The sequence below is a fragment of the Miniopterus natalensis genome, chromosome 17 (assembly GCF_054644295.1).
Source record: "Miniopterus natalensis isolate mMinNat1 chromosome 17, mMinNat1.hap1, whole genome shotgun sequence".
Classification (NCBI taxonomy): Eukaryota; Metazoa; Chordata; class Mammalia; order Chiroptera; family Miniopteridae; genus Miniopterus; species Miniopterus natalensis.
Genome location: NC_142097.1, coordinates 44112094 through 44139600, shown reverse-complemented (window position 1 = coordinate 44139600; position 27507 = coordinate 44112094). Strand labels below are relative to the sequence as shown.

Genomic DNA, 27507 nt, shown 5'->3' with positions numbered 1-27507 from the left:
TGTGTGCTGCGCCGAGGGCCCGGATGGTGAGCTTGCGGGGCCCGAGCCGAGCAGGAGCCAGCGCCGCGGGCTGCAGCGGGCCGGCCGCGGGCCGGGTAGGTCGGGGCTGAGTCTGGGTGGCGCGTGGGGCGGGAAAGGCTGCGCGTCTGTCCGGGGCAGGGGCTTCCGCCGGGCCTGCCGCGCGGGAAGCTGCGGCCCGACGCGGGCGCACCCGGGGGCGCTGCGGGGCAACGTGGGCGCGCGTCCGGGAGGCTCCCGGGGGCACCGGACGGCCTGGGTCCGGTGTGCTGCCCCCCCGCCCCGCGAACCCCGACCGGCGGTGGAGGGGAGAGCTCGCCGCGCCGCGGGAGCCCGCGCGGGGAGGAGGCCTGGCCCGCGCGCACCTGGGCACCCTGGTTGCGCACAGAAGCATCCTTGACGCAGGAGCCAGGCTCGCCTGCAAGGAGCCTAAGTCCGCTTCGGCCGGGGGGCGGGGGCCCGTCGGGCGGCAGGGCCGGGGGCCCGTGGGTCTCCGCGCAGGAGCGGCAGGGACGGGCTCGGCCCTGGGGGAGGCGGGCAGCTGGCGCGTGGTCGCGGCCGTGGTCGCGGCGCGCGTGGGTGTTTTAGGCACCGCTGCTGTGGTCGGGGACTGTTGGGTGTCCCCTGGGGTCTCAGGAGGCAGAGGAGCACCCGGAAACAGAAGCTTCCTGGAAGGAGGGGTGCGGGGAATGGGGCCTCCAAGGGGCGGGCGCTTAGCCTGCTGGGGACCGGGGGCCCCCCTCTAGACGCGCCCCGGGGAGGCCCAGCTCTGCGCGTCCGAGGCTCCTCCCCGCCTGCACGTGGTTGACCCCGAGTCTTCAGTGCGGTTTATGGGTCTGTGGGGGTAGGAAAGAGAAAGTGCTTGAGGGGAGCGTGTTTGAGAGCGGGGGGGGGGGGGGGAGAAGCCGACACGGGGAGTGGGGGGGTCACTGCTGCGCGGAGGACTCAGCATCCTTCCCGGGTGAAAGTGTTTGCAGAGGGCCTGCCCGCTGGCGAGGCAGGGACATGGCTCTGCGCTCCTGCACCCCCAAGAGGTCGTCGTTAGGCTCCTGCACCCCCAAGAGGTCGTCGTTAGGCTCCTGCACCCCCAAGAGGTCATTGTTAGGCTCCTGCACCCCCAAGAGGTCATTGTTAGGCTCCTGCTCACCCGGGCGGGGGGGAACTGGTGACGATGTAGAGGTTGGTCTTGCCGGCAGAACTGGAAAAATGACGTTCGTCCAAAATCTCTTGACTCCACCTGAAGGCGCTGGCCACGGGGACAGGTGCTGTTTTGGTGACTTACCTGGAATTCCGTTGGCTTCAATCTCCCCAAGTTCTGTTTACCCTCTGGCTCCTCGGTTCCCAGACATTCGCCCTTGGACCAGGTCCCCGAGCCTGTCTCCCCCCCCCCCCCCAGGGGTGAGTCCTGGCTGCAGCAGGGACACTGTAGGGAGTTTCTGTTTTGTTTGCTGTTGATGAGCTTGAATTCGAGGATGTGAGACGGGGTATACCTGAGGTTTGCTGTGAGGTCCTGTGGGGACAGTGGAGGAGTCAGGATGGCCCTGCAGAGTAATAACTGTTGACATTGAATAAGGGGACGGGATGTCGTGTGTGTCTGAACATTTCCACGGGTACCTCGATTTTATGTAACCGTAGTGATTGTGGGTATTAAATGGAAAAAAAATCCACGCCAGTCAAAGTGATAATTTGGCAATTCTTATTGCTCCTTCGGTTTTCTTTTTCTTTTATTTTTTAAATTTCACTGGCTCATGAAATTGGAAAGCTCACCTCTTCCTCCTTAGAATGCAGCTTGGACTGGAGCTGACTGGCGAATGCAGGGAGGTTTTTGCTCGCTGGCTGGTCCTGTCACTGACAGGAAAGTTGAAATATAAGGCGAACAGCGTGTTTTCATGTCTTGCCCAGTGAGCGGATTTGTAGCTACTCGGTTCCCCTCCTGACTCTTCTAGATCCGAGTTGTTGGTGCCTCTCCCGCCTTCACACCCTCTGTTCCGGGAGGGACTGCTCCCGGTAGATGTTCGTCTCCCTGCTCCGCGCCGAGAGGGGGGCCGATGAGGCAGTGGGGGGAGAGCTGGGCTCACCGGATGCCCTGTTTATCCTGCAGGTTCTGACACCTGTTCCGAGGACACGTTTTCAGTTTTGGTGATTTAACGGCCAAAGAGGAAGAGCAAATAAATGCATCTGCGTGCCCAGCGCCCCGTCCGCCCAGCCTGGCCGAGACCCTGACCCATGCTGCAGCAACTGTGCGTCCCAGTCTCCCGGTCCCAGGTAAGCCATGCGGCGCGCGGGGCCCTGCGTACCTTTCGTTCGTTCCTGCTCGGGACCCGGTGGCTGACGCTCGGTGGTGAGGACTCTTAGATGATTCCCCTCCAAAAAGGGCATTTATTTCCTCAAATCATAGAACTCGTGCTTCTATTTTAAAAAGTAAGTTTTACAATTCTGTACTGTACAGACATTTTAATAGGCAAAGAAACTTGATCCATGTGGAAAATTAGATGCTTCATGACGATAAACTTGAGTGGTCCTTTCACCAGAGCAGAGGTTTTGGGGGGCAACTGACTAGTTGGTGCCCCTGTGGCAGGCATGTCGCCAGGGACCCGAGGGAGTCACCATTTATCTGATGGGAAGGTATTTTTCTAACTGTGACCGGATGCTGAGTCCAGAGGCAGAGGCGTAGGGAAGAGAAGTGGGAGATGCCGCTGTAGCCGGCAGAGGTGATGGGGTTTCCTGACTGTTACAGCTTCTGTGGCTGCCCCACCAGCGCCCTCCCTGTGACCGGTGCTCAGCCGCCACCCAGTGCTGGTCGTCCCCCTAATTTCACACCCACCTGTGGCGCTACGTCGGTCCTTGTTTTACAAAGACTAGGAGACCTGTGGAAGTCACAGTGATTGTCCTTGAGCTCATAGCAAAAAGGGGATGGGACAGTGCAGACCTGTCATGTTCCAGAGCCTGGAGCTGCCACTGCCACTTTGCTCCCGTTGAGGCATCTTGAGTTTACTGTTCTGGTCCCCTCACTCTCCCTGCTCTCCTCTCTGACCTTTATAAAGGTGACCTCCCCAGCCACTGTCCCTGCTCTCCTTTCTGACCCTTATAAAGGTGATCTGTCCAATAATGCGGATGTAATTTAAAATGTTACGGCATCCACAGTAAAATGTAAAAAGAAGCAGGTGAAAGTCAGTTTCACAGTCTGTGTTATTTAACCCAATACATGTGAAATATCAATCCAGCACATAAGCAGTCTAAGACTTATTGAGGCGTTTTACGTTCTCCTACTTACAAGTCTTCGAAGTCTGGTTTGTGTGCTACACTCACAGCACATCTCGGTTTGGAACAGCCTCCTTCCACGTGGCCTTCGATTTGGAGAGAGTGGGTCTCAACACCCAAGTGTGCGCCTCTAAGTTGCCACACTGACTCCTTTATTACGTGGACTTGGGTATGTAACCAATGAGAATTGGTGTTTCCCTAATTTCGAGCAGACATTAGCACCCCACGGGTGCCTCTGGACAGGATGCACCAAGCGCTAAGTCCACAGTCACCCGTGGAAGAGGTGCACGCCCGGAGGGTGACCCGGCCTCCAGGTGCCGCCACACCTGTCTGTCTAGCGCCCTTTGTGGAGGCGCCTTGTCTTTTTGAGAGGAACAGCGTGGACTCACTGTCTCGTGGTTACCTGTGGGTCTCTGTGTTTTATGCTTCCCCTGTCGGGCTGGAAGCCACCCAGCGAAGCTTTTCATGGTGGCTAGTGTCCGCAGTGACCAAAGGGGCTTTTCAGAGATGTACTCTGTTCCAGTAACGGGGACCTGGTTACCCATCGCTCCGTGTTCCTTCTTGTCCCCACAGTGACACACCATGCCCATTGTTGATAAGTTGAAGGAAGCCCTGAAACCTGGCCGCAAGGACTTGGCCGACGATGGGGAGCTGGGGAGGCTCCTGGCCTCCTCTGCCAAGAAGGTCCTGTTACAGAAGATCGAGTTCCAGCCGGCCAGCAGGAGCTTCTCCTACCAGCTGGAGTCGCTGAAGAGCAAATACGTGCTGCTGAACCCCAGATCAGAGGGCGCCGCTCGCCGGGGCGGGGAGGAGCCACAGGCCCGGAGGCAGGGTACGGGCGCACGGGGTGCTGGCAGAGGGGCCTCGCCGTGTGGGCCGAGTGGGAGGAGTAGGAACCAAAGCAGAGTGTGGTCAGAGTTGTGAGTTTCGTGTGGGGGCCGTGAATTTCGGAGGCAGAAGTAATGACACGGGGCTGGTCAGAAAGATCTGTGTCCCTAGGTTTCCTGGGAACGTGTGTGTTTCACAGGGTCAAATTGGGGCTTGGAAACAAGCAAGAGAAACGGGTGGGCTGCAGAGGTCCGGGCCTGGCCCCTCCGGCCCCTCCGGCCCTTCGTTCTCTGCATCTCGTCCTCTTGTCCATGGAGAGGCCTTGAATTCCAGACCTGCTCCATCTGGAAGATGGTGGGGTGGCTGGGCTTCCTCCTGGGCTCTCGAGGATCCCCCAGTAAATGGGAATGAACACCGGTTACCCTTCGCCGCCGTGTTCGGACAGATGTGTGCTGAGTACACGCCGGGGACTTCGTTCCGTGGTCCACCTGTGCGCAGATTCACATGGCCCTCTCTTCCCTGTCCCCGTCTCAGGCAGCGAGCATGTGTACGGGAGCGGTGGCGATGGTGTCCCCGCCCCCCAGAAGGTGCTCTTCCCCGTGGAGCGGCTGTCTCTGAGGTGGGAGCGCGTGTACCGCGTGGGAGCCGGGCTGCACAACCTGGGCAACACGTGCTTCCTGAACTCGACCGTGCAGTGCCTGACCTACACGCCGCCGCTGGCCAACTACCTGCTGTCCCGGGAGCACGCGCGGGGCTGTGAGTGACTGCGGGGAGGGCTCTGAGTCCTGGCACTAGGCAGACCTGCGCGCTCGTGGGGCCACGTGCACCTGGATCACACTTAGGGGTGAAGCTCACGACACCCAGCAACCGATAAATCCTGAGCTTCATGCTGCTGCGGGATAGGCCATGAAAGGGAGTCGCTCAGGGGGAGTGATGGTCTCCCAGCCTTTCTGAGCGTAATCACCTGCACAGAACAAAGCGTTTTCAAACCATACCTCCGAGTACAGGGCGGGCAAAGTAGATTTACAGTTGTTCGTATGGGAAATAATACGGTAATTAACAGTAACGCAAGAACGAACCCTGTTTCGTGCGCTCACGACTGTGAACCTCCGTTTGCCCCGCCCTGTAGGTATACTCAGTTATTTCATATGCCTCTTATTTTACTGGTGTTTTATCAGCTGTTAAGGAAATTACATCAGAACCTTCCCCTGAAGAAAACACCAGGCTGAGATGATTGACTGCTGAGTTTATGCAACTTTTAAGGACGCGAGTGTCCCAAGGCTCATAAACTCTCGCAGAGAGTAGAAAGGGGAGGGAGCTCGCCAGCTCGTCCCGTGAGGTTTGTGCAGCTCGGATAACACCACGAAGCAAGCACAACGTGAAAGGGAGGAGATTACAGCCGCCTTATTTGTGGGTGTAGATGTCAGCGTTCCACACGACACCGACGAACGCCTCGGGCAGCGTGGGTTCATCCTGGGCATGCAGGATGCCCTGGCCCTGGAGCGGCGCTGAGCCAGCTGCCCCCCGGCTCCGCGTCCTTGAGAATGTTACCTGACCTCTTGGAGTTTCCCGTCCCTCACCCACAGTAGTTAACACTGTCCCCCTCAGGTGTTGTGGGGTGCAAACGAGTCGCGCGTAGTGCTCGGGCTGGTGCTCGGCACACGGTCGTCACGTGGACACTTGGGTTGCGTCTGCGCGTTTGCTCTTGCGATCCGCTGTGAGTTGGGCGCCCACGTCTCCCAGACCCTGCCTCTCCTCCCTTCTGTGTGTGGACCCAGAATGGAGCTGCTGGGTCACATGAGAATTCTATTTTTAAATTTTTGAGGGACTGCCAACTGTTTTTTATAGTGGCTGCACCGTTTAAATTCCCACCAACAGTGCACAGGGGTTCCAATTTCCCACATCTTTGCCAACACAGATTCTTTTCTGTTTGTAAATACTAGTTTTTTTCTTTTTTTTAAATCTCACCCGAGGATACTTTTCATTGATTTTTTTTTTTTTTCAAAGAAGGAAGGAGAGGAACATCAATGTGAGAGAGAAATATTGATCGGTTGCCTCCTGTACGTGCCCCGACGCAGGACTGAGACACAGCTTAGGTATGTGCCCTGACCGGGAGTTGAACCCAAGCCTTCCTGCGGTGTGGGGCAGCACGCCAGCCGGGGAGCCACCTGGCCCGGCGGCACTAGCATCGTTGTGTGTGCAGTAAACAGGCTGCGGGCCGTCCCGTTATTGATTCCGGGGTCTGGGAGACGGACTGGAGGTGCCGAAGGGAAGGCAGATGGGTTGGTGTTGGATCTGGCGTTAGGGGCCGGGTCTGTTTGCAGAGGTGGTGCTGTCGACGAGACAGCAGCATCCTGGTGCGCAGGGCGTGCTTGCCCTCGGGGACAAGGTCACGTGCACGAGGACAGGCTCGGCAGCCTCGCTGTGACAGCGAGTGGGGGTGGCGTTCCCAGGCGGGGCGCAGTGGCTGCGCTCGGTCCCCTCGGCTCGGGGAACCCTGTGCGAGCGAGGCTGAGCGGCTGGCGGGCTGAGCAGCGGGCTGCGGGGGACGGAGAGGAAGCCCGCGAGGCTGCAGTGACGGTGACGCGGGGGCCAGGCCTGCGGCTCTCCAGTGCCCCGCTGACAGCCTAGAATGGGTGGAGCTGGGTGCTGGGAGTCATCGCACTTCAGTCTAAATATCGCCTGGTGCCTGGGGAGGAACATAGTTTCTGGCTGATGGACTTGGCCTGTGGGGTGGGCTGCCTCCCGCCTTCGTCGGCGTCCGCCACCCAGCGCATCCCGGCACTGTCCTCTGGCAGGGCCACAGTCGGCACCGTGTACAGGGCTAGTGCCCGCAGACCAGGCGTGTGCACCATGTGGGCTTCACAGGAGCTTCCTGAGCCCTGACGCCGGCGGGCGTCCCCTAGAAGCAGCAGTGCAGGCTGGGGGGCGTCTAGGTGCCCCCACTGTTCCAGCCTGTTGACCATGTGACGTGGCTGAAGTTAGAGGAAACATTTTGCAGAACTTCCCCTTGAGTGTCAGACATGCTTTTCTTGTCAGTAAATAGATTAAAAAAACATGAGAAGGATTTACAGGGGCCAACACATGAGCCTTGGGTCCTGGGTGAGTTAGAGTCGCAGCCTCAGTGGGTCGTAACCCCAGTGCCCTCCTTCCCTCCCCCACGGCAGGCAGTCCCCAGTGGTCCCTGAGCCGCCACGGGGTCTGGTCTCCGGCTGCACTGTCACAGGCCCCTCTGTTGTGTATGCGGGGGGGTGCCCTCACATTGCCCCCATCCCCCTGCAGGTCTCCAGGGCAGCTTCTGTATGCTGTGTGTCATGCAGAACCACATCGTGCAGGCCTTCGCCAACAGCGGCAACGCCATCAAGCCGGTATCCTTCATCCGGGACCTGAGAAGTGAGTTCTGGACCTCCTGCCTGTAGCAGGTGCTGGGAGGGTGGGTTGGGGGGATGGCGCCCCGAGACTTCGTGGAGCAGGTGGTGCACACTGAAGGGGCTGTGGATTCCAGGCTGCTGTGGCCAGGTCCGTGGGGATGGCTTTATCGTGGGGTCGGGGGCAGGTGAATGCGAGTGAGAGCTGGGTGATGGACAGTGGGTGAGGCCTCTTCTGCCTGTGACCACATGCTGTCCAAGTCATGTCCCTCCCATCTGTATTGCATCGGCTCGGGACCAGCTGGTCATGGGTGGATTTATAGTCTCAGTGCCGGGCATCCCAAGCCGTCTGCTCCTCTGTCCAGTGGGGAGGGTTCAAGCCCTTAGGTCTCACTGAGAAAGTTGTGCCTTGAGGGACCGAGAGTGGGACATCATAGAGTATGTGGGGCTCATCTCCTCACTGCCCTTTGCAGAGGTCGGCTATGGACAATGGGTCAGCAGGGAGGTGGGTGTACACATGCAGGTGTCTGAAGAAGGCTGGGGCTCCCCCTCCCGTCTGATGGGCGCCTCTTCCCTCGGCAGAGATCGCCCGGCACTTCCGCTTCGGGAACCAGGAGGACGCCCATGAGTTCCTGCGGTACACCATCGACGCCATGCAGAAGGCCTGCCTGAACGGCTTTGCCAAGTACGCGCCTCCCTCGCGCCTTTCCACCCTGGAGGGGCCAGCCCCCCCCCCCCCGGGGTTCCTCTGGGCTGGTGCATCCAGGTCCTCCACCTGCTAAAGCTCAGACGGGCTGCACATGCTCCTCGGGAAAGGCCTCTCCTGTACCTTCCCTCAGCCCGGGCGGCGTGGCCGGGACCGGGCAGTGGTGGCCAAGCTGTCCCCGCAGCTCATCAGCTCACTGGAGGGGAGGCTCTGGCACATTTCGGGGCCTTCACTGTGGGTGTTTCCCATCTTTGTTAAACCATCCGTTGTTCTGACACAGGACGGGGGTGGAAATGACAGTGTTTTTATGGAGGAGCCTGAAAGCATGCTGGGGATTTGAAGGCAGGAAGGTGGTGATTTTTGACATTCACTCTGCCCAGTTGCTGTGTCTTAACTGCAAGTTTGAGAGCACAGACCAAGCACGTGACACATTGACAACTTTGTGCCCTTGTCAAACGGTGACTGTCAGGAAGGTTTTCGAATCGTCCCTGGGTTTGTGGGTTCAGACAATAGGCAGGAGCTGCTTCCTGTTTCATGGCTGCTTCCTGGGCTTGGAACACAGCTCTCAGAGCTCAGGGCCTGTGTAAGCTCTGTGGTGGAGGGCCACCTGCCCCCAGGAGCACCCCATGCTCCTCTCACCTCCAGGAGGCCTCCTGGGGGGGTTACCCCAGGGCTTGCACCTCGAGGAATGTGGCTGGGCTTGCGAGGCCTGCAGAGGCAGGTGGTGCTATGCAGGTGGGCGCGGCACGTCTGCAGTGGCTCCAGCCCTTCCCAGGGTGGAGTCACCTGGGAGCTCTTAGGACCATAACTGGTCCTGACCCCATGCCAGGCCCATGAGCCAGACTCTGGAGGTGGGAGAATTTGGGAGGGGTGGGATGAGGGTAAGATGGACTAGTTTGAGTTTGGGGCTGAGGGCAGGGAGGAGTCCAGGCTTGTGATCTGGGCAGCAGGTAAGTGGTGAGCCATGTATGGTGCGTGTCACAGAATCCAGCAGGCACTGGTGGGGCATCCGGTGCCACATCCAGTGAGCCAGGCGTGGCCGGGCACCCGTGCGGGGGGGAGTGGGACACTTGTGGACACCCATCCATGAGAAAGCGTTTACTGGTCTGTAGTGAAGGGAGAGAAACTGTAGGACTGGTGCAGGCGTGGTCGCGCACAGTGACTTACCCCATTTAACAGCAGGTGGATGGACGGGCCTTTTGTTCATGTGAGCAGAGTGTCATATTTCTGTTCTTTGCAAACACTCCCTGTGCAGTGCCACGGGGCCTGCTCGTGCTGTGGGGCAGTCTGCGTCTGTGACGTCGGTGCTGCGGGACTGTGGTGGTGTCTCCTGTACCCGAGCACCCTCCTTCCCTCCTGGTCTCTGCTGAGAATGGGGCGTCTCCCTGCTCCTCCATGGCTGCTGCTTTTTATGAAAGTGGTTGTGTTTGGACACTCAGGACCCCACGTCTTTGTGCAGACCTATAGCTGTCAGCGTCACAGAGTGGCCTGCGTCACCGTTGGATGCTCTTTGGCTCGGAGTCTGTCCCCGCCCGGCTCACAGCCCTGCCCATCGCCTGGCCCTTTGGTCCTCTCCCAGCGCCTGAAGCGCTTTGCTCTCGGCGCCTCCGGTCCGTCTGGGGATCTGTTTGTTCTATAGGGAGCTTCAGCCCCTCACATTCATTGTTGTGGCTGAAGTTTGGTCTTGACTTGGCCGTTTTATTTTGTTTTATGATTATTACAGAGATCTTGGCTGTGCTTATTTCTCTGTCTGGTTTTGCTTGTTTATGTCAAACTTCCGTTCGGCGTTTCGGGAGACCTGCACTTGGTTCTGGTGACGGCTACATGTGTCCCTGGTCTTTCAGAACCTCGATTTAGTCAGTTTCAGCGGTGTGTGTACCCTGCTTCCTCCCTTCTCCCTGCTCCTAAATCTTGGTCACATTATTTCTTATTCTGTTGGGACAGACAAGATTTGTTTACCTTCCTCCCACATTGGTCCCGCTTCTGCTTCCATCTTAGTCTCCTGGCCGCCCCAGGTTGGGCTGCTGGGTCCCAGAGCCTGAGGCCAGTCCCCTCTCTGCCTGTGATGGTCAGTGTTTGATCTTTCTGCTCAGAGGCCTTCAGGGTCCCTTTTTGATCTTTACAGTCTGGTGCTCTCACCGGGACTGTCCCGGAGCTGATTGCTGTTGGCCACTTTTCCCAGGTACCAGGTACTGAACAGTGAGCGGTGACTGTGGTGGAGACGGACTCTGGAGATGTGTGAACAGGAAGATGTTTTTACCAGCATGAGAGGCGGCTGGTGTCTGGGCAGCTCTGCCCAGTGTCGGGGTTTGAAAACATGCGACAGTAACTCAGGCAGATGTGGTCGGTCAGTGCAACAGGCCGCCCAGTGCGGCGCTTTCTTTGTGAAATGTGTACGGCCAGTCTCTATCACCGGGGACAGTGCTCTCCCTTTGGTGGCAGTCCCCACTGACAGGAAAGGGACTGTATCCTCGGGAGCACACGCTGGTGTTAGTCCCGTTAGTCTAATGTCTGGAAATCTTCCTCGTGGGCTGGTTCTACGTGGCCGTCGGTGTGTTTTGCTCTGTCGGGGTCTCCCGCACTCAGCCCTCCGCTCGCCCTGTTCTCCGACGGCTGTCCTGCCCGGGGGTCATCCTCCCGCTGCTTCCTTCTCGCCGCCTTGCTGGGCTTTCATCTGAGCTCTTCTCGACGGGCTCCTTGTAGTTCAGCCTTCGTTTCTCAAGTCATTCTTTTCCCCCCGTTTTCTTCCTGAGTACAATTAACTTTCTTTCTTAATGTGTAGTTTGAAAACATCTTACTCGGGTGGTCTTCGCGTCCCGGACAGCCGTAGCTCAGCTCGGAGTTCTGGGTGGCTCCTCCCTCCTGTTTCATGCTTGTTTTCTGGGGCCGATTCTCACCTGATGATGGGCTTGCTTCTGGTTTGCAGTTTCCTGCTTGAAGTGCCTTTGCATGGATTTCAGCTGTTTTCACTTGTCCCGGAATTCGGTGACTTTGACTTGCACAGTTGGCACAGGCGCCCCCTCCTGCCGGCCCGGGGAGGTGCACGCCGCAGTGGAGGCCGAGGGCTGGACGGAGCCGGTGGAGGGGACGCTTGTCCTCGGAGGGAGAGGGCCACACTGTCCAGCGGGCACTGCCATGTTCCCTGTGCAGTTTTAACATTTTAAATAAGAAGATAAAAAGTTGATTAGATGTGTGTCCTGGAGGTCGTGGTGACTCTGAGGAACAAGTTGCAGCTTCAGTGAGTTGCGAGTGACCCCAGGAGCTGAGGCTGGATGTGGTGTGTTGCTTCCAGAACCTTCCGTACATGGCAGCAGTGGTGTCCAGGTGCTGTGCTCTGAATGGTTCGTAAACAGGCTGGGAGACTTGAATGCAGGTTTGTCCGACCTTGAGCCCACGCCTGGGACCAGTGCTGTCCTGCCGAAAGGACCCGCCTGCGGGCATTTGTCTCAGATAAGGGGCTGGTACGGGCCACAGCCAGTGGAGAAGTGGTGGTGACCAGGCAGGACTGAGGGGGTGGAGCTGAAGGGGTGGGAGTGTGGGGGGCAGGGTCACCTGCTGAGGGGTGGAGAGGGATCCTGAAGGCTGGAGGGGGCAGTTGTGGGGAGCAGGCCATGTAGATCAGAGCAGTGTGGAGAGCCCACCAGGCACCAGGGGGGTCCTGCTGAGACCGAGGCTGGGTGTACCGGACTCCTGGCTGTGTGGGGAATGTCCGGGTGTCACTCAGTGGGCGGGGTGCTGGGCGCGGGGCTGCCGGTACCTGTCACTGGCTTGAAGGCTGTGGCCTCCTTTCCAGGTTGGACCGTCAGACGCAGGCGACTACTTTGGTCCATCAGATTTTCGGAGGCTATCTCAGATCGCGTGGTACGTGGTTTCTCTCTACCCCTCTTGTCAAGGGACGGGAAGGTTAGCCTGCAAAGGCTGAGAGCTGACACCAGCTGGGCTCTTTCCTGGGGAAGCCCCGAGGCCGGAGTCTGGGCTCAGACTCGCCCGTGCCCCGTGCTTTGCCTGACGGGCGCACTATTCCTGGGAGGAGGTTTGCAGCAAAACATCAGGCATGTGTAGAGCGAAGGCAGCACTGTTTTTCCTGTGACTCCCTTAGTCCCTCAGATGTGACCTCTGCCCTCCAGCTGGGCAGTGAGGACCTGGGGGTGCCATGGGCTGTCAGGGAAGGCGGCCCACCTCAGGGTGGCATCGGGTTTGACGTACGTGGTCTTGTGAACTCGGTGTCAGCTGTCTCTCCGGATACCGGGGGCACCTCCCAGTTCTAGGACTCGGACACCTGTGGGGGGCAGTGATGCCTGCACCTGCCCATCACCCCCTGTTCTGTTGCAGTGAAGTGCTCCGTGTGCAAGAGCGTCTCGGACACCTACGACCCCTACCTGGACGTGGCGCTGGAGATCCGGGTACATACCGTGGTTCCGTTTGTAGCTGGACCAGAGGACAGAGGGCGAAAATCCCCAAACCACACAAGCCCACAAGGGCCCACTGTGCAAATAGATGAGTCAGAAACACTTAGAACCTTCCTGCCTTAAAGTAGGAACTACCATTTCTGCATATTTCTTTCTAGCTGGTTTTCTGTGCACATTTTTTCATTGAAAAAATAAAGATAAAATGCAAGTGTGTGTCATGAGGCACCGTAGGGGCCCAGGCCGTTCCTGCCGCCCAGCAAGGTCATCTCTGCCTGAGGCTCAGAGCAAACCCAGCTGCAGCCTTGAACTCGGGGCCGGTGCCTGTGGGCAGCCTCTGCTCAGACTGCTTGTCAGTGGGGAAGGGAGGGGTGGCAGCCCGGCTCCTCCATCCTTTGCGATAGGATTTGAGCCCCAGAAGGCGGCAGCTAGTGGATCAATTTCTATGCAAGAGGAGCGTTGGGATTTGCTGTCTCAGCCTGAAAAGGCCTTACGGTGGCAGTTCTGGAGGGAGCCTTTCCTTCCGCGGCTTATTCTTACCCTCTCCCCCGGTTCGTCCCCCTCAGCAAGCTGCAAATATTGTGCGTGCTCTGGAGCTCTTTGTGAAGCCAGATGTCCTGAGCGGAGAGAACGCCTACATGTGTGCCAAGTAAGTTTAATTTTGCTCACGGCCCAGAGACCAGGGCTGCCAGAAAGACGTAGAAGAGTCACGTCACCCGGCACTGCTATGCACCGTGTCCCCCAGAGGTGACCCTGCTCACATTTCTTGAGAACAGTCCACCTGTCTTTCAATGAAAAACCTCTGGAGGACGCCAAAGAGGCGCCGCGTGGTCTCTGTGGCTGACACACGCACAGCACTCAGTGCTGCTCCGAGTGCCTCACTGTGTCCACATGGGAGGCGGGCCCTGCAGTGGCCCCATTTCACAGGGGCATGCACGTGGCTGTGGGCTGCAGTCCCGCCTCTTAGATGACCCTGTTCTGTGGCTGCTATTTCTTAGGTTTTCTTGGCATTTTTCCCCCTCGGCAGGTGTAGCTCTGGCCCTGTTCTTCCGGGGGCTGTGCCATCTCAGTGTGTGGCTGTGTTTGTTACTGTGTATTTAGGTCATTTAAAAGCTGTTTTCTTAATTCTGCTTTTCTGGTTGATTGTTCTGCGCCAAAACACTGCCTTTAGCGCCCCCTACACCCGCCCCCTGTGCTCCGGGAGCTGTCTGTCCGTTTGCCGCTGTCCCTGCCCCTTCGTTTCCTGTCTCTGGCTTCACTCGCTCCGAGTCCCTCTCGCCCGGCCATTGCGCCACCATGTCTGCTCTGGTTGGTTCTTTGCCCAAAGTTACTTTTCGTGCCCTGGCCTGTTTTGCTCAGTGGTTAGAGAGAGCATCAGCCTGTGCACTGAAGGGTCCCTGGTTCGATTCCAGCCAAGGGCACGTTCCTCGGTTGCAGGCTCGATCCTGAGCCCCAGGTCGAGGCATGTGCAGGAGGCACCCATCGGTGTGTCTCTCTCACATCGGTGTCTCCCTCTCTCTCTCTCTCTCTCTCTCTCTCTCTCTCTCTCCCACTCTCTCTGAAAAGCAATGGAAAAAATATCCTCAGGTGAGGATTAAAAAAAATAATAGTAAAAAATAAAAACAAGTTACTTTTCATGCCTCTGAGCCTGGAGTCAGGAAGGTGCTCTAGTTTGCTCTGCCAGTTCCCCAGGACGCCTGGCTTTCCTTTCCTCAGTGGTGTCGGTTTGGTTGTTAGGGGTGTGGGAGCCACAAGTCTCATCTTAGGCGGGCCTGTCGCTACAGTGCAGTGCAACCATTAACCCGGCGCGAGGACAGTTCCTCGAGCAGGAGCTGACACCCCCTCCCTTCCTCAGATGCAAGAAGAAGGTGCCGGCCAGCAAGCGCTTCACCATCCACAGGACCTCCAACGTCCTGACCCTCTCCCTCAAGCGTTTCGCCAACTTCAGTGGGGGCAAGATCACCAAGGTGAGTGCTCACCGAGGCATCTGTCTCCTCAGCCGGCTGCTCTTTAAAAATACAGGCTCCGGGCTCTACCCCAGAACCAACAAGTTCAGATCCTGGGAGACAGGGCCCAGGAATCTGCATTTTTGTGAAATCCCTAAATGGTTATCACACAGTCAAGTTCAAGAACCACTGTCTCACTAGACTTTTTTCCCCGACCTCTGCCTGTTCTTGGGCTGCTCCTGATGTGGAAGGTCAAGGTCATTTCCTTAAGGGTGAGTGTGGACTGTGAAGCTCTGGTCCTCTGTGTCCTGTGTGTGTCTAAAACAGGTGCACTCACATGCTGTGGCTTTTAGTGAAATGTGGAGTAAAAGTTGATTTTACACAGTGGCATTTCAACAGCAGATGTCTTGTTGCATAAAAGTCTAGACATCTATTGTCAGAGCCTCGCTATATGTTTTGGGGCAAGGCACTCGTCTGAGCCTCAGTGCCCTTACTGGCAGTGGTAGGGGACTTGCTTAGATCAGCATATCTCCCTAGTTGGTGTTCTGCAGAATGTCAGTATTGCATTTTGAAAAAGTGTTCTGTGTTCAACTGAGTTTCAGAAATGCCACTAGTTTTTCTTAATTGCAGGCCTTCTCAGAGCCTTTATTGAGCTTTATAGCATTTTGAATCTCCCAGAGGGGAATTTGTTGTGACGAATTTCTGAACCTAGTTTTCTGGGGAGTCATCCATTCATTCATTTTACTAGTAATTACGAACTTACACTGCACTGTGCCATGCCAGGCACCGGGAAGTCAGTGGGAAGTCATCGGCGGTGAATGAGGTGGTGTGCATTTGCCCCGAGGCGCTCATAGAACTAGTTTCCATTGGAACACAGTTTGAGGGTCGCGGGTCTGTTTGATCCGGGGGCCGTGTGTGTGTCCAGATTGCACTGGGGCTCTTGAGCCTAGGGTGTAAATTGGCTTTGGAGGTTTTGAGTTTGTTAGTGGAAGGAAAGGGATAGGTAGGTAAACATCACAGATGGTATGTTGATCTAAAGACGCCCGACACAGAGAAGCACAATCTGTCTGATTCTGGTGTTATGAAGCTGAGGAATGGGCAGAACTAGTTGATGGAGAAATCAGAACAGCGGCGATCGGGGTCGGGCACTTACAGGAACTCTCGGGAGGCTTTTGGGTTGATTCTGTATCGTGATGGGAACATGGGTCACAGTGTATACCTGTCAGAGCCATCAAACTACACTGAGAGCCGTGCATTTCGCCCTGTAAGTTACGCTCTTTAAGGAGAAGCCTGTGCAGGCAAACACGCAGGTACGTCACCGCTCCTGTGGCCCATCAAAGATAGTTTATGAAAATATTTTCCCGTGAAAAACTGTCCGTTTCTGAAATAAACGTTGCACGACCTTTGTTCTGACCCGCTCCGGTGAGATGGAACCACTGCGGCCCCTCCGAAGGCCTGCCCCGGCGCCTCGCGGCGCCCTCCCCTGCGGAGCCCCGTGGTGGCGGGGACGAAAGTCAGAAGACGCCCTCCTCTGCCTCGGTTTTCAGCCGTGGACTCGGGGCCCCGCCAGCGTGGCCGGGCGCCCTGCTGCAGCGCTGTTCAGGGCCAGCTGAACGTGCGCCCTCTGTCCTGGGCGGAGAGGCCGCCTGGCCCTGCCTCCCAGCGGTGAACTTAGCCCCCTCCTTGGCTCCTCCCACAGGACGTGGGCTACCCGGAATTCCTGAACATCCGTCCGTACATGTCGCAGAGCAGTGGCGAGCCCGTCACCTACGGGCTGTACGCAGTGCTGGTGCACTCGGGCTATAGCTGCCACGCTGGGCACTACTACTGCTACGTGAAGGTCAGTGGCTCCGCTTGCATAGGGGGCAGGGGTCTGGGCACCCCGGCCCCGGTGCTGCCTCGGTGTGGGGGTGCAGCGACTCTGAGACGGCCCTGGCGTCCACAGTGTTCTTGGACTCATGGAGAGGTTCTGGATGGGCTGCTCCCAGGGCCCTGGCCCTAGAACCCTGGAGACGCCCAGTGTCGGTGGGAGGTGCTGTGCTGATCAGAGCTGCCAAAATGTCCCTCGGGAGGGAAAGCTCGGGTCTGTGGATCCAGGAGAAGGGGGCACTCGGCGCACCGTGGGTCACTTTCAGAGTGAGGGGAGCATGAGACGTGTTAGCGTGGAGTCGCTGCTGGTTGCGCAGCACCTGGATGTGTGTGGCAGTTATCAGCAGGTGTTTTATACCCTTTTCAAAAGTGAGGGTGATGGGATCTGGTGTTTGTTTCGTCTTCCCTACACCCTGGCGGCTGCAGGCGAGCAACGGGCAGTGGTACCAGATGAACGATTCCTTGGTCCATTCCAGCAACATCAAGGTGGTGCTGAACCAGCAGGCCTACGTGCTCTTCTACCTGCGGTAGGCACCCCTCGCCCCTCGGTCCCTCTGCTCTGCTGCACACACTGCCCACGGGCCTTCCCCGCCGGGGGACCCCGAAGGCGGGAAACTGAGCTGCGCTCCTTCCACCCGTCGTGGGTGTGGCTGTGTCCCCCAGGAGGGACACTTTAGACCACGTCTGCCTGGCTATTAAGTAAAAGCCAGAACCTCTGGGAAGGTCGGCACAGGGTTCCACCTGCCCCCCATGGAAGTGACTATGAATGTAATGGGAAGGTTACCTCTTCCCTTACTGCACTAGTGGGAGATACTGGCTGGCCAGCACCCCTTCCTCTGTGGCAGTGCTCGTGGTGGGACCTGAAGTAGCTGTCAGAGGGGGAGGCTCAGTTGTCGGGGGGGGGGGCTGTAGCTGAGCAACTTTGGAAGGTGCCTCTGACTGGGGCTGGTTGTCACCGCCCTGGAGGTTGGAGAACATGGAGACTGGAGGCATTCCTGCGGCTTTGTACGTGTCCTAAATTTGGATAAAGCATCTGAGGCTTTCTGATAAATTGAGACTAATCTCGGAAGAGCTCTGACTGTAATTTGCTCTCCGCTTATACTGAGCACATATCTGAGGCTAGGTAACAATGTCACGTGGGTTGAAGGGCCAAGTGGGATTTCAGAGACCGCGCCAGGAGGGTCAAGGTTCTCTCTGGCTGCGGCCCTGCGTTTTTTCTTTTTTTTTCTGGCTCCTTCTCACACTGTTTCTGTAAAGGTTTGTGGCTTTAGTAAGAGAATCCCTGGCCTGTTTTCTTCCTTTGACAGAATCCCAGGCTCCAAGAAGAGTCCCGAGGGCTCCATCTCCAGGACGGGCTCCTCCCTTTCTGGGCGCCCCGGCGTGGTTCCCAACCACGTCAAGAAGAGTATTAGCAATGGGACCGTTTCTTCCCCGCTGCCAGGAAAGGTACTTCTTCGAGAGGATCGGCATTTGCGCAGCAGACAGGCACGCAGTGCCTCGTGGGGTCATGGAGCCCCCGGATCTCTGTAGGGACCTTTCCCAGTGGTCGGAGAGGCAGACAGTCGGCCCTAGTTTGGTCGTCAGCTGATGTTGGGTGAGCAGGAGGAGGGGACAGTGATGACCCAGCCGATCAGGACTAAGTCACGCTGGCTGCGTCCCTCTTAGACCAGCTGCCATGCAGAAGCCCAGTGACAGGATCGCTGAGCAAACTCATGGCCTGAGGCATCTGGGAAAATAGGTTCTACCCTCACATTTTAATGCTGAGAGTGTGAGGAGTGTGCACCAGTGGTGATCTCATTTAATCACTACGCTGTGGCTGTGGTGAGAGAACGCCCTTTTCTCAGGAATGTACACAGGCAGACGAATTTAGGAGTAAAAAGGTATCATGTCTACAATGTAATCAAATGGTTAGAAAAACAGAAATAGAGAGTGGGGGTAGAGAGAGAGTGAGAGACAGTGAGAGTGCTAATGTGACAAAACCTTAACCCTTAGGAAATACCCTTGAAGTTATCTTTAATTTTTTTTTTAAACATATCTTTATTTCAGAGAGAGGAAAGGAGGGGGGGAGAGAGAGATAGAAATATCAATGATGAGAGTCATTGATCGTTTGCCTAGCCCCCAACCCGGGCATGTGCCCTGACCGGGAATCGAACCCCGATCTCCTGGATCCTAGGTCGATGCTCAACTGCTAAGTTACACCCGGCCGGGCTTGAAGTTATTTTTGTGTGTATTGGAAATTTCCTACTAACAAAGTTGAGCTCAGATTTGCAGACAAAGCAATGAGCGATGGAAAGGACTCATTCAGGTGACTTAAAATCGCCCTGTTGCCTGCGCAAAGGATGCTTAGTGTTAAGTGATGGGAGCCAAACACAGTATCCAGTTAGCAAACATTTTGAAAAAGAGATGCTGGCTCGTAAGAGCGCGTGGTAAACGCAGTTTGTCAGCGTGCATTGCAACTCACGAACGTACTCGAAAGCCAGCATGGAATAGTAACAGCGAAAACATTCAGTTCAGTTCCCTCGGCAAATAGTGCTTAATAGACTCTGCCGGATGGGGGTAGCCGGGGGCTTCGATGGCCAGCACTCTGATTCAGGCCTGGGGGTGGGACGGGGCCTTTAGACGGTGGGTGGTTTAGGCTCAGTGTCAGGATCGCAGTGGGCCTGGCGGGGGGGGGGGGCGGGGGGGGCGTCCTGTGGTATCGGTGTTTCCGGAACCACTGGAGACAGTGTAGTGCAGGAGGCTGCATGGATGAGATGGTTGCTGGTCAGGCATTACAGACCCTCACAGAGCGTGGCTCAGGGACCCCTGAAACGCACTGGTTCCCCCTCCGCCACCTAAACCCGGCCAAAGGGAAGCCCAAGGAGAAAACATCAGCAGTTCGTCAGTGGTTATGCTTACGGGATGGAACGGTGGTAAATTTTTTTCCTTTATACTTTTTCCTGTTTCTCAAATCTTCATGAAAATGTACTGTTTTCACAGTAAAGGTGATCATAAGACACGCACCCGTAGGTAAGATTGTTCAGAGGAGTAACGGCGTCTTCACTGTGTCTGTGAGCGTGACCTGCTGCGGCTGCAGCGGGCCTTCACCGCGGGAGAATCGCCTGGGTCTCACTGCGCCCCCGCTCTGCTCTCTTTCAGAGACTGGACCCAGCGACCATGAGGAAGCTGCAGGCCACCGAAGAGACGGGTGTGCCCGTGTCCAGGAACGGCTTCCTTTCGGGCCTGAAGTCTCAGAATGGACACATTCCTCCAAAGATGCCCTTGGGGTCCTCTTTCCCCCGACTCTCCAAAACACCCACTCCCCTGCCGACCATCCTGGATGAACCTGGAAAGAAAGTCAAGAAGTCGGTTCCCCTGCAGCACCTCTCCCCGCCCCTCAAAACTTCTCAGGGGTCCCATGGTGCCAGCGGCAGGTGTGACAGCCACAGGCCAGGCTCCTGGGACAGCAGGGGTGCTGTCCTCTCTACCTCACCCAGGCTCCCGCCCTCAGCGACTGCCAACGGGCACAGGCCTGAGGGCACCGCCCTCGACAGGGAGGACTCCAGCAGTTCCAGTCCTGAGCACTCTGGGAGCAGCGACCCCGCCCAGGCCTCCCCAACCCCCAGGAGCGGCGCCCGCTTCTGCGACTCTCAGGGAAGGACCTCCACAGTCGGCCCACCCAGGGCACCGCTGAACGGCGAAGACTCGAAGGCGGTGAAGCCAAGGTCCCCCGTCCTGAGCAATGTCGCCACTGAGCCCACAAACACCATGTCTCCTCCACCAGCCAAAAAACTGGCCCTTTCTGCCAAGAAGGTGTGTGTGTGGGAGTCTCACGGTCGGGAATGTCAGGCATCTCCGGTTTGGGGGAGTGGGGCCCCGGGCCTTCCTGGACCGGAGGAGCAGGTGGTTTAGGGATGAGGCAGGGGCAGGGAGCCCTGATTTCCCGCGGTCACTCGGCTGACAGCGGCCTGGGGTGGGCAGCAGGTCTCCCTCCTGTCAGTGGAGGAAATGGCTCCAGAGGGAGACTGGGGTGCTGGGCTCGGGGCTCTGAGCGTGGGGGGGACATGGGCCCCGCAGGACATGGCTGGCACCTCTGGTGGAACGGTCGTGCCTGGATTTTTGTTGAAATTTCCTTCCTTTTTCCTTTTTGTTTCTAACCAAAAACACTCTGATTCTTCTTCCGCCACCCCTGCCCCGCCCCCCCTCCCCCTCTTGTCCCCTCATCCTGCTTCCTGGACGTCTTCATTTGTTTTTTTGTTGTTGTTGGTTTGTTGTTTTCTGTTTTTTACATTTACTTCCCTCCTCACTCACGGAAACCTTATTTAGACCACCAAGTTTTTATTTATGTCAATAACTGCAGGCCAGCACCCTGCGGAGGGCCACCGGCACTGACTGTGCGCCGCCCCCCCCTCCACTCTCCGACCTCACCTACCCCAGGAAAGCCATTCACCCTGCCGCTGCCTGCGCCCGGCCTGTCGGTGCCACCAGGTGAGCTTGGGCGTGGCCCCGCGGGGCCGGCTGCTTCTCCCCACGGTTCGCACGAGCGCTGCGGGGTGACCGCCGCGGGAAGGCTAGCGCGGCTGGACAGGTACAGGGCGCCGTGTATACCAGGGTCTCTGTTCCACCTGGCCAGGGACCTGCTGCTGTTCAGGGGCTGTGTGGTCTCTGCACCTGCCTTTTGTACTTTCGTCTTTGTTTTCCATCTCCCTGCCACATCCCTGTGTGACTCAGGTGTGCTGTGAACAGATCCGTCCGTTGGGCCCTCTCTGGCCTCAGTACAGGAGCCCACAGGAGGAGAGAAGGGCATAGCTCCAGACAGACCCCGAATGGGCTTGGGCCTGTGAATTTGCTCCCCAGGCCCATCTCTGAGGAGTGGCTCAGTCTCCTTGGCTCCCCAGAGGCCCCCCCGTGGGAACTGTCCCTGGTCCTGCCTGCTTCGAGCTGGTTTCCCGAGCAGGCTCTGTGGGTGCTCCAGCCCCTGGTAGGCACCCTCCCTGGAGGTTCAGGTCCCCCCTCTTGGCTTGGTGGACCCCACTCTGCTCATCTTACCTAGTGTATTGAGTGGCAGAAAGCTGGGAATGACTGATAAATGGCTGGCTGAGGGGCCTTCAAGGCCTTTGGCAGCTGGGGAGGGAGGGAAGGAGGGGCTGCTGTTGGCCCTGTGCCCGATGGACTCTCCCACTTGGGGAGGCGCTGATGCATGTCCCCTCCCCCAGTGCCCCAGCCACCCTGTCTCACTGCACACCACTGTCCCCAGCACAGTATGTTTCCACATGGCAGGTTCTTAAAGATCTAAGACCGTTAGTGGGTAGTTATTCTTTGTTTGACGTTTAATCCCAGAAAACACAGTAATGTGTAGTACAGCTTATACGGGCATCCCAGCTTCTTCTGGTTCAGGTGGTGACGATGACAGTCCTGTTTACTTGGTGACCCTCTGAGACAGGCATCCTGGTCAGTCATTTACAGGTGGGAAAGTCCCAGAGTGGAAAGTTCACCTTTTCAGGGTCACGTAGCAAGTGCGATGGTCAGAGTCTAACCCAACCTGGTCCTAGACCCCGCCCCGTGCTGGTCTTGCTGTGTGACCCACCCGTACGGTCTGCTTCCCTGCTCTTCCTGAGCCCCAGATTCCAGAGGAAATCATAGTTGGAAATGTGCAGGCCCGCACTGGCCTTTCTCACGGGCCCCCTTCCCGTCCTGAACATCCTGAGACTCGTGGGGGCTGGGAGTGTGTTGCTTAGTGACGCTTTCCTCTATTGATGTATATGCATTGAAAATTAAAAACATCAGAGTTTGCAAAATTACTATGAGCTGGTGACAAACGAAGAGAGGTGGGAAAGTAACAATACAATGATTGTTACCAACTTTGATCTTGCCTAGATCTGAATTTCATTAGCCTGTTTCTTTAACTTACGCATAGTTTATGTCGTCTGAGATCCACAGGGTGACCCTGGCTGGGGGGAAGGGGGCTGAGGGTGGGCCTGGTCTCAGAACAGCCATCCTCACTGCCGGCCTGTCCTCACAGGGCTGTTTCACCTGCTCCTGGACCGTCCAGCCTCCCGAAGCTCCCCCTTGGCCCCCACTCCGCCACACTGCCCAGCAGCCCCCAGACTCTCAGGACGTCGGGCCTACAGAGCCCCACCTCTGCCTCTCTGCCTCAGGTCAACAGGGGCTTCCGGGCCCCCCCACACCAGCTGCCAGAGGCCACTGAGCCCCCCCCGAGCCTCTGTAAGAAGAGGAAAAGGAAGCACCCGGGAGAGAGCCAGGGGCCGGGCTCAGGGGTCGGGGAAGCCGCCGCCCCTCCTGGGAAGAAGCGGAAGAAGAGGAGGCGGCGCCCAGAGGACGTGGACCCCTGTCCCCCGCCAGAGGGGCCGACGCCAGGACCACCCGGGAGCCCCGAGCGCAGGAAGGAGGGCCAGGCACAGCGCCCGGCGGCCGGGCCGCAGGAGGACGGTGGACAGCGGCTGGTGAACGGCCAGGGCCTGGTGAACGGCTGGCAAGCGGGATGCAAGACGGAGGGCGCCCGCGTGCGCAAGAGGGAGAAGGGAGCCGAGGGCCTTGGCGGGGCAGCCGGCCTCCAGGACCCGCCTGGGCGCAGGTGAGAGCAGGGAGCACAGCCCGCCCTCCCGCCAGCACCCCGCCCGCTCCCGGGTGGGTCACCTGCAGGTGCAGCGCGCTGACCGATGCGCGTGGTCAGCAGCACCCAGGCCCGGCCAGCACTGCAGGGTGGCCACCTGGTCCCCGCTCTGTAGGGCTCACCTCTGCCAGGAGCTGCGGTGTCCCCCGTGCTTGGCTGTGGTGTGGCATCCCCGGGCCAGGCTCAGGGTGGTGGTTCTCTGGGTGACTGTGGGTTGAGGTGGTGCCAGTTGAAGGGAGGAAGGTGTCTCACACTCAGTTTGCTGGGAACTGGCTGTTGACTCTGATGCCCCAGGAGCTGCTCCCCCTTGGACGCCGTCAAGCCAGAGCCCACTGTGCCATCTCCGAGGAAAAAGAGAAAGAAAAAACGAAAGCCAGAGGCTCGGCAGGAAGTAGACGAGAAGGAGCACCCCGAAGGCTGGAGGGGCGCGAGGCTGGGGGGCCCTGCCGTCCCTGGGAGCGATCCCGTGCCCACTGTCAACGGCCAGTGTCCTGGGGACCTCGCAGGTGTGCGCGGGGCGGGGCCCTGGGGGCGAGGGATCTGGGAGCAGGCCCCCCATGTCTAGAGGCAGGTGTGGGACTTACCGGCACCCGCAAGCGACTTAGCCCCCCACCCCACCCCCGGGCAGGCGGGGAGAGCTCCCTTTTAGACCTTTAGAGCAGTTGCCAGGAGCACGCTCTGGAGTCCTGCTCTAAGTAAAGGGATAACCGCTTTCCCAGTGGTGGTTTTAAATGTACATCAAAGTGTCTCTGCTTGCAGGGCTGGACCAGGCTCCCCCGGTATCCGGCCACAAGGAGCGAGGCTCCGATGTGGTCTGGGAGTTGCTCGAATACTCGTCTGATAAAGCCTACGGGAAGAGAGGTGCTGTTTCGAGCCTGGACTTTGGGGTTATTTGGGGGTGGAGGTGTCCTCGTGGATCCTGGTGCACCGTGGGTGCAGGCGCCACTGGCTTAAAGGTGGGGAGAGCATCTAAATGGTCCTCTCCAACCCCTCAGCCACTGCACCAAGGTCCAGAACTGGTCCCCACAGGGGGTCTGTGGAAGGGTCCAGAACAGCTTCTCCCTGGGCTGGGGGTGGGAGAAGGCAGACATGCACCTTTGGGGGGCAGGCCAGGCGGGAGGGAGGGAGGGGCGGAAACACTTGTCCAGCACCCATGGTGAGTTCTTACTCCCAAACTTGTTTTCATAACTCAGACTCTGAGAAAGGACATGAGATCCTTGTTTCTCAAACGAGGCCGTGGGTTTAAAAACAGCTGCACTTCGTGGAGGGTGGGGGGTGCTACAGGGTAAAGGGGGTCAAATTTATGTTGAAGGAAGATTTGACTTTGAGTGGTAGGCACACAATGCAGTGTACACACGATGTGTCCTAGAAACGTACACTTGAAACCCACATACTTTATTAACCAATGTCACCCCAGTAAAGTTAATTTAAAAAAAAAAAAAGACAAAAAAATAGGGTGGCAGGGAATCCGGAGGTGCCAGCGATCACGTGTCTGTTGCAGTTCTGACGTGGGGCGGCGAGGTGTCAGCTGTTAGCCAGGATGCTATTCGAGACAGCAGGCTGGCCCGCGCCGCCACCGTGGTCGACGACTGGGATGAAGAGTTTGACCGTGGGAAGGTACAGTGTGACTCGACCACAGGCTGGAGCTCGGCCACGGGCGGTCAGGGAGGGCCTGACGGGGGCAGCTTGACGTGGTTGGGGCCCAGACTGGAGCCAGGTGCTGGGTTCAGGTACTGCTTGGCCTCTGTGGATGTGGCCCGGGCAGGGCATTGGTCCCAGGTTGCTTCTGTCCTTTTGTCTGTGAAGTTGGGATGTGGGGCCCCCTCCAGGCGACGGGAGGAGTAAGCCTGTTGATAACGTCTCACATTGAGGTGTGTCGCTCATCGTAGCCACTGGGACCAGGAACAGCCCTTTTTGGCAGTTGTGACACCTGTGATTCTCAATACAGGAAAAGAAAATTAAAAAATTCAAGAGAGAAAAGAAAAGAAATTTCAACGCCTTCCAGAAACTTCAGAATAGACGGAACTTTTGGTCTGTGACTCACCCAGCCAAGGCCGCCAGCCTCAGCTACCGCCGATGAAGCGCCGCTGTTGGGATGGGTCAGTTTGGGGCATGAGTCGGGGGGGGTGTGTGTGTGTGTGTGTGTGTGTGTGTGCATGTGCCGTGGAGTGGGGGGGGTGCGCGAGTGGTATGGAGTGGAGGTGTGCGTGTGTGTGCTGTGGAGTGGGTGTGTTTGGTGTGTGTGATGTGGGTGTGTGTGGTATGGAGTGGGTGTGTTTGGTGGGTGATTGTGGTGTGGAGTGTGGGTGTGTGTGGTGTGCGTGGGTAGGGGGTGTGGAGTGTGGAGCCCTCCAGCCACTCTTGGAGGAGGGAGGACCATGCTGTTTCCCAGCTCCATCCAATGCCCCGTGTGGTTCCTGTTGACAGGCACTGGTGGGTGGGTGCAGGGACTCTCGGTGTCCTTTCTATGTCAGAAACACTATTGTTTGCCCGCAGACTCACAGAGATGGGGTGTCCCTTCCTGGGAACTGCCGCATGGACTCCTGGCTGGGTCACCTCTGGGCCCTGAGCCGGGCCCTGGACAGCCATGAGAGGATGGCGCACGTGGGCTCTGGCTTCTGTGGACGAGTACTCCGGTGACAGCTCGCCGGTGACCAGCCACACAGTGACGCGTAGCACAGACAGCAGCCCCGGCTGGAGGCCTGGACGGCCGTGTCTGGTCTGAGCCAAGGGAGAGAGCAGAGAGGATGGCGGCCACTCTTCCTGTGTGCTCGATCCAGTGCCCTTGGGGTGACCGTGTGTGGTCGGTTGCTCTTCTTGACGAGCCATCCGTCACCTGTTCCTGGTGGCCGGCGCTGCTCTCCCGCCTGCGCCCTGCCCTCCTGTCTCCTGGGCAGGGCTCTGTCCCTATGCCTTCCCTGTCCACCCTCAAAACGCCAGGGCCCGAGGCTGGCCCACAGCGCATCGTGCTTTGCAGGGAACTGGACCCTCTCTGGGGGCAGGGGGCTGTGTGGGGTGGGCTGGGGGCTCAAACTGTTGAGCTGACCATGTGCTCACCAGGCTGCTGGCTCTGAGGGTGCCTCCCGAGCCTTTCCGTGTAACCACAGTAACCGTGGGTCCCTATCCAGGTGGGGGTCTTCACGTAGCTGATTATTTTGACCAGGCCTGGGTCCCGTCAGCAGTGGGTTTCCTTTCCTCTCCCCACATGCACATGCTGGCTTCCTTCGCTCGGTTGCGTGAGTGCTTTTGAATTTAGACAGTTGTGTAACTGCAGATCACTTTCTACCTTGCTCAAGCCGTGCCTGCAAACTTATAAATTAGTAATTACAGGAAATTCTCAGTCCAGCCGATGCTTTCCAGAAAAAAGACACCTGCCCCAGGGGTAGAAGTAAATCTGGAAGCTCCTCCTCAGCGCGCGTCTCGGCTCCTTTCTCTGGGACCTGCGCGGGGAGCTGGACCGAGGGCTGCGTGGACTGTCCCCATAGCAGTCCTCGGCCCGAGGCTGAGCGGTGCCCTGGCCTGGCCCCGAGCCCCTCTCCCGACAGCCTTGCCCTTGCTCTGCGGTCTCCGGTGGTAATTAAATGTTATATTTTTTATATGGGGAGGTGTGTTAACTTTTTCATGGGGGTAGTTTTTGGTTTTCCTTTCTGTTCATTTTCCCTTTGAAAAAGTGGGGAGGGTGATACCGGTGGCTGGCCCTGGGGCTGCCTCTGGTCCCGAGAAAGCGAGGGGGCTGTGCAGACGCTTGTCCCGAGCTTTGCCCTTTCTCTGAGGCCTGACCTCTGCTTGTCAGCCACACCTGTTCAGAGACTCGGGGCCCAACCCGGCGCTTTGTCACTTGTCACCTCCAGAGAGGAGTCAGGTGCCCCTGTGGGCAGGACTTGCTCCCTGTGCGGTGCAGTGGGCTGCAGACCCTCCGTCCTGTGGGGACCGCCTCCCAGCCATGCTTGTCTGGTGTCCTGTGGCTGAAGTAGAAGAGTCCATTGTGTGCTAGAATCTCCCCTTTCGTTACCGCCCTCATCTCCTCCAGATCAGGCCCTGTCCTGTGTCCCCTCCCCGCACCATGTCACTGTAAAACCTGAGGGAGTGTGTCTGTCACCATGGGCAGTGCTGAGCCCGGCCTGACTGGAGACAGCATTTATCACTGTTAGAGGCCAGCCCTCCCCTCCCACAACGTCATCTGCCAAACGGGCGGGGAAGGGCGGGCCCAGAAAATTAGTCCAAATTCTAAGTGGTGTGTACATATGTAAATACATATAAGTAACCAGGGCTTTTATAACCACGGCCCCTCGGCCCCTCGGCTGGCTTAGAACCTGGGTTTAACTGTTTAGAGTGGAGGGGAGGGGGGCAGGGTCTGTAGGAGGGGCCACCCCGCCCGCCTCACCTGCTTCTGCCGGCCAACGGCTAACCTCTGCGGGCAGGTCTGCGCCCCACGCTCCATGCCTCCGCTCCCTGGGCCGAGGAGCCCCAGATGTGGCCAAGATCTTGGTGC

The 27507-nt window shown here is 57.9% G+C and overlaps 1 protein-coding gene across 3 annotated transcripts; it reads left to right on the top strand.

Moving 5' to 3' along the window:
• Nucleotides 1-44: 44 nt before the first annotated feature.
• Nucleotides 45-27303, top strand: USP36 (ubiquitin specific peptidase 36). Of its 3 annotated transcripts, none has more exons than XM_087826383.1 (21): nucleotides 45-95; nucleotides 2120-2283; nucleotides 3853-4111; nucleotides 4642-4863; nucleotides 7390-7500; nucleotides 8058-8160; nucleotides 11975-12042; nucleotides 12514-12584; nucleotides 13154-13236; nucleotides 14443-14554; nucleotides 16233-16373; nucleotides 16829-16929; nucleotides 17710-17848; nucleotides 19541-20194; nucleotides 20742-20869; nucleotides 22404-22976; nucleotides 23310-23521; nucleotides 23775-23876; nucleotides 24517-24632; nucleotides 24964-25114; nucleotides 25512-27303. In XM_087826383.1, the coding sequence occupies exons 3-20, from the start codon at nucleotides 3862-3864 to the stop codon at nucleotides 25093-25095; spliced, it is 3318 nt and encodes a 1105-aa protein (XP_087682509.1). In that variant the 5' UTR covers nucleotides 45-95; nucleotides 2120-2283; nucleotides 3853-3861; the 3' UTR covers nucleotides 25096-25114; nucleotides 25512-27303. The 3 variants fall into 3 exon arrangements, with proteins under 3 accessions (XP_087682509.1, XP_087682510.1, XP_016061783.2); XM_087826384.1 differs by lacking the exon at nucleotides 45-95 and adding an exon at nucleotides 808-862; XM_016206297.2 differs by lacking the exons at nucleotides 45-95; nucleotides 2120-2283 and adding an exon at nucleotides 2307-2439.
• The last annotated feature ends 204 nt before the right edge of the window (nucleotides 27304-27507 follow it).